The sequence below is a fragment of the Danaus plexippus genome, chromosome 10 (assembly GCF_018135715.1).
Source record: "Danaus plexippus chromosome 10, MEX_DaPlex, whole genome shotgun sequence".
NCBI lineage: Eukaryota > Metazoa > Arthropoda > Insecta > Lepidoptera > Nymphalidae > Danaus > Danaus plexippus.
In genome coordinates this window covers 6,667,709-6,679,791 of record NC_083543.1, presented here as the reverse complement: position 1 = coordinate 6,679,791, position 12,083 = coordinate 6,667,709, and the positions used below count along the sequence as shown (strand labels likewise).

At 30.0% G+C, this 12,083-nt stretch overlaps 2 protein-coding genes across 2 annotated transcripts; both read right to left on the bottom strand.

Moving 5' to 3' along the window:
* Window positions 1-378: 378 nt before the first annotated feature.
* Window positions 379-4,437, bottom strand: LOC116766864 (juvenile hormone esterase-like). Its single transcript, XM_032656998.2, has 4 exons — window positions 4,029-4,437; window positions 3,397-3,561; window positions 1,638-2,941; window positions 379-1,505 (listed from the first exon to the last, which is right to left on the bottom strand). Exons 2-4 carry the CDS (start codon window positions 3,544-3,546, stop codon window positions 1,292-1,294), a joined length of 1,668 nt encoding a protein of 555 aa, XP_032512889.1. The 5' UTR covers window positions 3,547-3,561; window positions 4,029-4,437; the 3' UTR covers window positions 379-1,291.
* Window positions 4,438-7,811: 3,374 nt separating this feature from the next.
* Window positions 7,812-11,089, bottom strand: LOC116766992 (uncharacterized). Its single transcript, XM_032657135.2, has 3 exons — window positions 10,946-11,089; window positions 8,486-8,578; window positions 7,812-8,200 (listed from the first exon to the last, which is right to left on the bottom strand). Exons 1-3 carry the CDS (start codon window positions 11,032-11,034, stop codon window positions 7,942-7,944), a joined length of 441 nt encoding a protein of 146 aa, XP_032513026.1. The 5' UTR covers window positions 11,035-11,089; the 3' UTR covers window positions 7,812-7,941.
* Between the last annotated feature and the right edge of the window lie 994 nt (window positions 11,090-12,083).

Here is a 12,083-nt window from a genome sequence, read left to right as displayed (position 1 = left end):
TTTTATTACACCATTATTTTTAATTTGACCGCAATGACATAATATTGCCAATGAAAATGAACATTTTAAATTTATGATTAAAATTTCTTAACTGCAAAATTTAAAGATAAATAAATAAAACATTTACGGTCATAATTTTATAATCAAACTTCTTTTCGCTCATGAATATGATATTTTACACTACACAAGAGACTTAGAATTATTTTCCTTTATATAAAATAGATATGAAATATGTTTATGTTGTGATGATAAGAATAAAATTACAATCAATGAGGATTAATGTTAATCTGACGTTGAAATCAATAAAAGATTACGAATTATCTCACCTGATAAACCAAAAGAATTAGAAAGGGAAAAATATACGAAGACAAAAACAAGTTCCCAATGAAATAGCAATTTTATTTTCCATTATGTAACAATTGATATTTAGATAATTTTAAAATTTATAACAAACTGTCTGTATACAGTTATTATATAATGTCTTTTAGTTAATATATTTTCTAGGTATATTTTTCGTATGTCCCTTGATCAGATTCTGTTTTATATGAATAATTTAATAATGTATTAGAATAAAATCGATCATATTTATTGAAACATTCCTATACGTTATTACGAAAATACTGACATCACTAGCGTGGTTAAAGATTAGTAAAGAAATATATTTTAAATATCTGTTGCATAAAAATATGTTTCAATAATTCTCAATCTTTATTTTAATCAAGGATGAAAAAATAATCTCTGGAAGGTCATAAATTTAATAAAATCATCTTGTCTTTGGCATATAAACAAATAAAAAAAATATCATAATGTATTCTTTCACTTGTTTTGACGAATGGTGGTTTGAATGTAGGAATACTGTCACAACTAATCTGAAGGCTTATTCTAAGTTCGCAACATGACAGTACATAAGTTTTTTCCGTTTCTCGTTTAATAACCTGATGTAATATTATATGTGAGAAGATTAAGAAGTGATAAACTGTAAACGCTTCGTAAGTAATGTGACGATACAAACTTATAATAATCATATAGCTATATTTTAAATTAAGATTTAATCTACATGTCATAAATACCAAAAGAATATTAGTATAAATAAATTTAATTTAAGAAGTAAAGAATCAGTGGAATTTAATCGGAGCACATATTTCTTTTTGCTATGAATAATTATGTAAATGATTTTTTTATTCAACACAACGTAGGATTTTTAAGGAAACTGTTAGATAACGTAAAAAAACAATTTTTAATAACGCTAAGTGTTTTCCTCGGTTATAGTGAATATTCTTAGATAACTCACTTAAATTTGCACGCCCTTGTCAATGAAATAAAGTATTGTTTTTAATAATGCATGCTGTTCGTGAAGTTTGTCCCAAAATTTCATTCTTTCATAATATGGATTCCTGCCTTTAGTGAGTTCGGAACCAATGCTAAGATAATTTAGTTTTTCCTCGTTCTCAACTGGATCCCATGTTATTTGCAGCAATGCATCATTCTCGTCGGGCGTTGGGTTACTAAAACAAAATTTATCAAAATAGTGCTTAGAATAAAACGCAAATGTTGTGTTGTTCGGTGTTTTTATGTTTTGCAAACATACATTTACAAGATAGGTTTTCTTAAAATTAAGTAATAAAAAGAAATCATACCCATACTTGGCGAAATTTGTCCAAAGTCTTACAACTCTGTTTCTGGTTGTAATAGAATCGCGACTGCCGCGACAGAATTGTTTATTTGGCATTATAATTCGGAATAGGAAGGATACTTCCCCGCAATGTCCTATGGAATTCAAAAAGTTCAATTCTTTAGGGACATCCCATTCACCAGCATAGTTTAGAATGTAGTAATAGATTGGGCACTCTGGTGCGTATTTGTACTGTAGCCGCACGGTATCATACAAATAATACAAGAAATAAAAATCGCTAAGGAGTTGCAGATACTGTGTCCTTGTATGTTCGTTTAAAACGCCGTTACCGTTAAAGTAGAAATTTAATAGTTGTTCGCCGATAGTCTTTGTGAGTTTTTCGTTAAATGCTATCGATTTTGGAACGAGCAACGACACATCCTCATTGAATTTCTCGAAATCTTCATAGAAATTTGTTTTAATATTCTGGATGACGGAGGCTTCGATGTTGTTGCATCCGATTATGATAGGGACCTTGTTAAAGGTACCAGATTTTAGGATTTGGCTGGGGGTTTTGCTGAGAAATGTCGGCATACCTTCAAATTCTTTTTCTACGCAAGGCCTAAACAGAACGTCAAAAAGTTTACCATCGTCGTTAGATATTGATTTATCTGATATTTTTTTGTACGCTTCCATTATATCGCGGGCAGGTACTTTTTTCAGTTCGTCGACCATGTCAAATTTGTTTGCAGTCGTTATACCTAATTTTTCAGCTAGGTCAATAGCAGCTTGAGTTGGGTTCTTATTTAAGGAAAATTTATTGAGGGCTGTGGAACTCTGCATTATGGCTTTATGGAACAATCCAACGGCCATTGGTGATATCATCATATAGTGTACTGTGGCACCGCCCGTGCTCGAACCAAATATCGTAACATTATTCGGATCTCCACCAAATACGCTGATATTAGTTTGAGTCCACTTCAGGGCCATGACTATATCCTTCAATCCAATGTTACCGGGAGCACTAAACTCGTTTATAGAAAGAAAACCCATCGGTCCCAATCTGAAACCGCATCTAACAAACACAACACTTTCATTCACGATTGATGTGGAATCGTACAACTGATCAATATAGTAAGCATAGTTACAACTACCAATCCAGAACATGACTGGCATGGGTTTATTTGGTGTTATGTTCGGGGAGTTCACTTCCATGTATAAACAGTCTTCCGAGCCATATTTGCCCTTCTCTTCATTTAGACTTAAAGGTAACGGAGCCTCTTGGGTGCAGTCAAGTAAATCTGTCCATGGCGTCGCCGGCGATGGTGGCTGAAATAGTTGTCATTTAACTCAACTGCTCTATAAATACAAGCACTGCAAAACAAAGCATAATATGTTTTTTGTAGATGTTAAAACATATTATACTTAAACCTTTTTTTTTGTAAGTAAATGTTTTTAAGGCTCTGGATACAAGTCCTATTGAGGCCCTTATAACATTAAATTCTATTGTGTTGCCACTATAACAGTTTGAAATTTAAATTGGTTTTAAAAGTACTTATTATAAACAAAAAGAATGAATTTACTTAAAAAATAAATATAATGATCAATAACATTCAATTCTAATTTTCACAATAAAAGTGACATTAAAAAAAAATTAAAAATAAAAGCATAATAAGAACTATTCAGTTGATTATTCTTTTCATTATTAAGCACTGAAGTTTAGCATTAAAGTAATGTATAGAATCTATACTTATTAATTTTATATATTTTATGAAATGACTTACTGTAAATCTGAGGTTGCCCAAAGGTGGCTTGGCATATGGTATTTTTTTAAACTTGTAGTATGTTCCTTCTTCGTTTCTCTCTATATACCCGCATATCGGACCATCTTTAATCATCAAAATGCACTTTTCATCTTCATGTAATCCATCCATTTTAAATAATGGTTTCTGTAAATGTCATAATAAAGTTCAAGTTGATAGTCCTAATACTATGTACATTTGCAACATTTATCTCAAAATTATAATTAGCATTTTCCTTAAAAAAGTTTTATGCATAGTTAGTTATATTATATTTTTAGACAAAATTATGTATTGACATAAAAAAGAGTAAAAGGTTATATGTAATAAAGAATCTGTTCTTGATTAAAATTTGTATTAACATTAAAATTAACTTAGATGCATGTATATATTTGTTCAGATAAATTATGAGAAATTAGATATAGAAATCGAAGGAAGTGAGATCTAACTTCAATAATTAGGTGCCTTTCATTAAATTAAGGACTGTTTATTTGTTTTTATTAAAGATCTCAGATTTCACTATAACTAAGGAGGCAAAGATATGAAAAATAAAAGTCACATATATTCAAAGTAGTTATATTTCTTAAACATCGAGTCAAATCTATTGTATTTCTTACCCACTAAGTCACATTAATTGTCGTTTCACATGAGAATGCACAGACATTTATTTACTATGTCTTAGTATTATAACTACAGATACATTGCTTTTAAGTATTTTTACATTTTACACATATCACACTCAGAATAAGTCAATACCGCGCAGTGATATAATTGTCCTTTAACGAAGTGAATGCGGCAGTTGAAGAGTAAAATAATGTATAAGTGTACATTGAACCGATTACACATAAGGTAATTGAAAAGTAAATAATCCTACAACTATAATATCAGGTTTAAATATACTTGTGCTTTAGTGTCAGTATGATTTAAGAGCTAATGAAGGTCATTTCATTATCAGTAGTATTTTATAGATAATTTTTCGATGGACCATAAAGTACTTAGGCAAAGTAACGTAAACAGCTCGAATTGATATCATTTTTGACATGCTGTCAAACTGACGTTACTAGGTTTTATTTGATCGCGTTCATATATTATGGTGTCTGATTTTAATAATTACTTTGTAAATTATTATTTTATGATATCAATGCTTTATTTATTTTTTGAATGAAGTATTTACAAACCGAATATTTTTTGTGCACCTATCGCCGTTATAGCTATCATCAGCTGAGAATATAACTAACGATATGATTCCAAAAATGTTCGACATTCAATTATGACTAATGAAATTATAATTTTGATTTCTTCTACTATGGATGTTCCATTCCCATTATGTTATTATTAAGTTATGGTTATAAAAAGGAATTTAATATCCCACATCGAATAATTTTAAGAGGATTTTTAGTTAAATGGACAATCATCTAAAACATTTTCTCTTCGATCATGATATCATAAAACTACAAACAAGTTTTTTTATACATTGCTAATTTTGTAACAAATAAACTTAGATATTAAATTATTTTTTGGTGAAAAAAATTACTCACTCATTTGATTCTCACAATCGAGGTTCATTTTTAATGAAGGATCCCAACTAAGATCAAACTTCATCCACGCGCTGACCTATTAAACATATACTTTAGCAAATAAAGCGTGTTATTGAACACATCAATATGGTTAAATGATAAGAATGGTCAAGTAAAAAACTGAACACTTTAAAGTAAATGACTTATACTAGGTATATGCAAAAGAAAGGTTGCTTACCGTTACGTGACCTTAAACTTTTTGTTGCACGAATAAAATATTTGTATAAATATGTATATGAGTATAAAAACCGTTTAAGAAATTTTGTTAATCATATATGCTGCTTATCTACCCTAAATTCCTTTGTATGTTCCCGCTACATAGTAGTGAACACGATTATACTTTCCTCTTTAAAATAATTTAAAAATGAAGAAAGTTTCAGTACGAATTCTGAAATACATATAGTGCTAAATATGAAAATTTAAAGTGAGAGGCAGACCCTTTTTTTGCCTCTTAAGTAGTAGACAATGGTTACAACTCGCAGTAAACCTTAACTATCCATATCTTATTAATAAAATTTGAATTATTGTGCAAAGAAAGAAGCAAATATGTTCAAGTTATTGTTCCAAAATTTTTAGTAGACTAAAGAATCCAACTCTATCAATCAACCAAATCAATAATCAAACTGTATTTCATTGTAAAAAAAAATCAGAACGCTTTTTTTTTTAAATTTGAACTTATATCAGTAAGATCAAAGGGATGGTAGGTATTAAAGGTATCATATTTTCTATATTAAAACCGACATATTTTATGTTTATAATCGACTCTTATTTATTTTATAAGCTTCTTATTACCAATACGATATTCTAATAATCTCTAAGTGATTAATAGTCCCTGAAGTGTATTTTCTTCAAAAAATTCAAGCCGTTGGTATAAAACAAACATTCTTGGTAAATTATGGCCACTATTACCCGTATTGTCGACCTGCAGTTCGTTTAATGTTACGTCGCTCGTTGAAGACCTTTGTAATAAGGTTACAGATGATGCTCTTATGTTTATCCCATTTGCTGGGTCGTAAATTTACGAGACCGATGTATTAAGTTCTTGGAAATTGTTAAGAATATTTTATTCAGAGTTTTTATTATACTTATTTATAAAGTTTGCAGGATTTAAATATATATGTAAATAAAAGTTTTTTGTCTTCATTTAGAGAAGGTATCTGTGTAATTTTTTTTATAATTGGTAATGAATATAAGCGGATTTGTCTGATAAGTTGTGGAATAATTCATATGTGACACGAAGGATAGACAATGAACAAGGTACAGATAATGGGCAACTGTTTAGTAAAAAAATCTATGCCCGTGGGATTCCAATTACAACATCTCGAAGTGAATTCCATGTAAACTCTAATGTAGGGCAGACTTCAATTTTATAATGAGATACGAATATTGTAAGTAAACCAGTTGTAAAAACCTCATGTGATTTAGGAAAGCGGACTGAAGTATGTAGATAGTTCAGCACCTAAGGGGATAAAATCTTAGAGAAAGGCAAATCGTATAAGGAAAATACTGGTCACTAAAGACCAAAATTCCTTTGACCGACTATCGCAGAGTAACTTTCCAGGGAGTTGGATTGATCCCAAAATAAATTGGCTTGAAGGATATAATATTAATTAACGGAAACCTATTTATCGCTGAGAGAATTAATCCATCAGAAAACCTTAAATATTATAAGTAGCTTTCAAGTTTTCATCGCGGCGGGTCCAGATTAAATATTTCCAACTCCACGTTAGCGAGGTTCCGAGATGACGTGATGTCACGTGGACATGACAGCTAAGACACGGGGTGAAGATGAGTTTTTCTAATTTAAAGCAGTTAATGTTAATATACAGTTGAAAATTTATTATATTTCAAAATCATAAAAGAGCTCCAGTCCTTTCTCACTATAAGATTGACGAAAGAAAGCATATAGCTTAATGCAAGCGGAGAGTAAAACTGAAGTCTTAGTATTGTATAGTTCTACAAAACTTTCAAGAGCCATTTTTTGTAATCAATATATCAAATCAAAGATGTTATGATAACAAAAACTGCCTTGCGTATCTACAAATTGTTCGAGATCTATGTCCACCGGAGCCCTTTATGAAAATTCATGTTACTAAAACATGTTCATATCTAGAAGGAAGAGGCAGTGCATCATACTAGACTTAACTTGTAGACAAACAGAACGATACCATATACTTAGGCTATTTTAAGTAAAGCTTATAATGTTTTCTTTACTTCTCTGCTCTGCGAAGATAGGATTTTGAGTCTTTTATAGTAAAAATATAGTAGATTATAAACATAAATACAAAACGTCGATCACAACATCATAAAAGATGAAACCAGTCACGACCAGTAACGTTCATGGCATTTGGTTAATCACCATATTTTTTTTTATAGTACCAGAATGTAAGTGCACCTTTTTTATTCACATCCAGTTTGTGACATGAGAGAAAAAGCGAATTTTTGTAAAAGGCTATACTTTCTTTAAAATGGTAATTCTGAATTATAATTCTGCTCGAGATAGTAACTATAATCTGGAATGAAAACGGAGCTCTCGACATCTTATTGTCTTAGAGGCCACAGATAGATTATAACACTAAATTGCATATAAGTCAGGAAAACAGGTGCTCGCATGATCGTACCTGTATGAATGCCACTGCCACTGAAATGCCACTTGATGAAACATTAAAACTGTTAGAAAACATGTTCATTATACGTGTCAGGACAGAATATTTTAATGTATAACGAAGTAAAAAAATTCCTTTCGTATAATAACATATCGTCAATCTCAGTAACGAACGTTTTAAGTTTCTTCGGTTCTGAAGTGTATGAAGTACAAAATAATTTTAATATATAGTATATTATTGTGTCTGACAAGAATTTCAAACAAATTCATGAAACAATTTTCAACTCGGTACTTAAAAATTTGACTAGGTATATTTTTTATATACATATATTTTTATAAAACATATTTCTACTGCTTGGTTTGATCAACTTCACGGTCGTATAATGATTTTAAGGCACTCTCAGTCATGATGGAGTCATCGCAAAACTTCATTTTCTGCACTATATTATGTTGAAGTACTGCGATATCTCTTTGAAGGGTTCTCTTGAAATCAGCTGTGTTGATCATGTTTGCAAAGAACTTACGATTATCTGTGAATACGGGTGCGTACCCCACTGTAGTTTTTGAATAGGCGTTTATGTAACTGTGTAGATTGTCGACTAGGAATCTAAAAATATAAATATGTACATAATATTATACAAACATTATAATTTTTTATGGTATTGCTTTTTATTGAGTTGTAATTTTATAATTGCATTAAGAGTAATGGAAGTCTCCAGAACTCTGGAATACAAATTTATCATATGTCAATTTATAATAATAAATATTAAAATAGTTTACAATAATCTCACTAAAATTAGCATTATTTTTGTTTCATCCATCTTTCCCTATTTAAGACCAAATGTATTTTTTATTGTATTCACAAAATTAAGTCAATTATAAGTAATATCACCTTTGATTTGGCATAGAGGTGGAGTAACAATGTTCAAACATTCTCAAGTACAGATCAAATACCTGAGAAGCTATCTGGAAGCCCTCGGTTGCTCTGTAAAATAATAAATTTTGTACAAATATTTACTTTTACATCCTGATAATTATCTAATATATTATTCATTTTATATTCGTCTCAGCTTTCGGTCAACAGATCAGGACATAAAAGTATATGACTGTGGGGTCCTGTTTACAAATTCTGTTTTTTGGCTCGACTTTTTAAAATATTTTTATTCTAACTGGTGTTATTTCATCGAGTTCAGAATTATTCTTTGGTATAAGAGACCACTTTGTATTAAGTAGACAACTAAACATTTAACAGGATTAAAAACTGAAGTACCGCAACTTATACAATGCAAATAGTTTCCATTCGAAATAGGTAGCACGGTAAGCCCCTTAATATACATAAAGGTTTAAACACAATCAGGGGAGCTGTTTCAACGGATTTTTCATTACTTAATATTTTTATACATTTCAATGAATTAAAGTGCAAAACACTTTGAAGACTAATTGTATATAAAAATTCCGCGATTATAGTTGAGCAGAGCTCTCGTGGACAAGCCATTCATCCACGGAGATGATCTCGGGAACCGAATGTATGATCGAGTAGAGGCTTTTTTTGTTCGATAGCCAATTATCTGGGGTGGTTTTTATCAAAAAATTTAGATCAGACTACAAATTCCGATTTCAGGGTCGGAAAATCGAACCTATGTCCCAAAAGACGGTTCTTTACCGAAACGCTGGGGTCACTTCACTTATTTCGCTGCGAGAGAGATTTTTTCGAGCGAAGCGAAAAAAAATGCGAAGGTGTATCACCTACTTATTTATTTTTTTATTACTCAGAACTAAATATTAAGTATTACGCTTAAAGTTCCGTAAATTAGTGTCTGTTACCAAAGTAATAAATCTATGTACATGAATTTGATATCATGTTTTTTGGCTATATTTAATCAACTTTATATTTTCTGTCATTTAACAATTTGGTAATAATTATAGAACTATAAACATGATTAACATTGTTTTATAATGTAAATTAACGTAAATATTATATATATGAGATTTTTACAACAGAACGTAAAAGTATGTTTTATCAATAGAAGTTATTTACTTTCATCGATAATTGCAGTTAACTAATAATGATTCCATCAAACGGTTCATCAATATTTTTTCATGTCACAGAGATATTTTTTTTATTGACGATCGTGAGTAGATAATTCAAAACCAAACAAATATTATGTAACATTATTTGTCTGACCAAAATAAAATGCACCTTAAATTCACTTAACTATTGCATGATTTCCAACAGTTAGACTTAAATTATTCAGGCACCCCCAGTCTGGATGATTTAAAATTAAACAGTAATTAAAGTGAGTCAACACACGGTATAACTTTACAAAATTTCTCTAAGGGATTTTAAGTTAGCTAAATCCTCAGATTAACTTATATCTCTATAGCAATTTATAAATGAGCTAAATATGTTTTGGGACCTTTTTTCCTGAAAAAGGAAAGGAGACTATACTTTTTAAACGGTTGTAAATATTTTCTTCAGACGCGTCTAAAACACAAATATATAAACAGTGTACACAAAGTTATTGAGGGTGATTTTTTTTTATTTGCAATACCTTCCACTCATCTGTCAGTCATTTGACATCTGTTACTACATTAAGAGAATATTTTTAAGTTATCACTATAAAGCCTTCGCTTTTTTAACTAGTACTTTTGACATATCTTCTTCTGGTCATGATTCCATGGTTTAAAAAACAACTTTTACTCCGTTTGTGAAGACGAGAACTAAAGTTCAAAAAACTTCTTTAGAAGATAAGATAGTGATGGTATTCCATACAGCCTTTATCACTTGTATATACCTAAAGTACATTTGGTTTAACGGATAAGCCTTCAGCATAAATTAGGTATTTCTTATAATCTACAGGTTACATTAGGTACTCGGTCTTCTATACTACATTTCTAAATTTAAACTAACTATTTAAAAAAATAAGTACTGGTGTTTGATTATATACAATTTTAAAAAAGCAGACGGATAGATTATATCTAGTTTCTTTCAAACCAACTGCTTTATCTTAAAATTTAATCTGTTTAATACTGCAGTTTTGTAAATAGACCCAAAAACTGTTTCTGGCTTTATTTGAACCATTTAATCTTTAGATCAAATAAGTAGCTGTGGTTGGAAATGAAATTTCAGAATAATTCATATAATGCCATAAAGCAATCACTTTTCACGGACAATCAAAATATCAAAAATGAAAGGCTTTAGAGGTGTAGGAAAATTCGTTTAGTTCAAAAGCTTGTAACGGCCGAGCTTTGGAGATTTCACGAAAGGTTTGTGTTTGGGTTCAGATAAAACCGTGGAAAATACTGTTCTTGAAAATGTCCATGTAGCAAAAATTTTATGAATTATACTTACTTATATATTACAGTCTTATCAGGTGTAACTGTTTCACAATATTTTAACTGAATAAATGCGACTAGGATGTATACGACTTGCAAATACATTGTTGTAAATTTTATGCAACAGTAAAATAAAAAGGCATAAAAAAACCTTTACTATAATGGTTTTTGTAAACGACGTGAAAAAAAGATTCTTTGTTGTTTGCTGTATTTATATATATTTATGTGTGTAGATTTACGTATATATCAACTTTTTTTTAAGTTGCTGGTGTAATTATTACAATAAATTAATTTTGATGATTCATTGTCTGTTTTGGAATTATTGCATTATATCTTATATCTAATGTTATTTGACTGCCATAGAAGGTTTCAATGACATACCCTTTGTAGCTTACACGAGACAAAAAGAGATGAACAGAAAAAAGCATATATCGTTGCAACTAATCAAATAATCTTCAGCTGCATTTCCTATTTATATACCAGCCGTAATACATAATATATATCATGTAATCATTACAAAATTTTATATGAAACTTTAAAATAAATTGATAAGCGTGCAGCCTCGTGGAGCGATGAAAACGTGCACGATAAATTTATGAAACCATTTCTCAAGTGACTTTCAATTTAGTTTCATTGACAGAGGTGGAAATAAATTTTACGATATCCCCATCGCATGATTTATTACACATAAACATTATTTATGCAAACAGTTTAACATTTCAGATCATTTTTGTTACTAGAATTTTTAAGTAAACATAATGTTTCGAGTCTGTCTCGGTCATTCTCATATTCAATGTTAGCAATACTAATGTTATAACTGAGAAAGTTATGAGGAGTATATTAATTTTTTTTACGCAAAAACTATTCGACTGATACTTGCGAAACTTTACAGTGATAATGCTTAGATTTTAAAATAACTCTTATATCATAGGTTATTCTTATTGTTGGCATTCTGTAGGGTATGGTAGGTACCTGTGGTATTACGGCTTAATGTTTTGCATGAAGTCACGTGACATATACTACAGATAGTAATGTCGGTTAGTTATTATTTATATTGTCTTAATACACTGTATACATTTGTCTCTGAGTATAATTCCGAAGGTCACTCAGACAAAGTCGTTGGAAAAATTAGGTTATCTATATAACTATAAATA

Excerpts from the sequence above, each read along its gene's own strand:
- LOC116766864 (XM_032656998.2), bottom strand. The coding sequence starts at position 3,546 with ATGGATGGATTACATGAAGATGAAAAGTGCATTTTGATGATTAAAGAT. Across the intron at positions 2,942-3,396 it reads TGGGCAACCTCAGATTTACA|CCACCATCGCCGGCGACGCC; the intron begins GTAAGTCATTTC and ends CAACTATTTCAG. Across the intron at positions 1,506-1,637 it reads ACAAATTTCGCCAAGTATGG|TAACCCAACGCCCGACGAGA; the intron begins GTATGATTTCTT and ends ATTTTGTTTTAG.
- LOC116766992 (XM_032657135.2), bottom strand. The coding sequence starts at position 11,034 with ATGTATTTGCAAGTCGTATACATCCTAGTCGCATTTATTCAGTTAAAA. Across the intron at positions 8,579-10,945 it reads GATAAGACTGTAATATATAA|AGCAACCGAGGGCTTCCAGA; the intron begins GTAAGTATAATT and ends ATTATTTTACAG. Across the intron at positions 8,201-8,485 it reads ACCTCTATGCCAAATCAAAG|ATTCCTAGTCGACAATCTAC; the intron begins GTGATATTACTT and ends TTATATTTTTAG.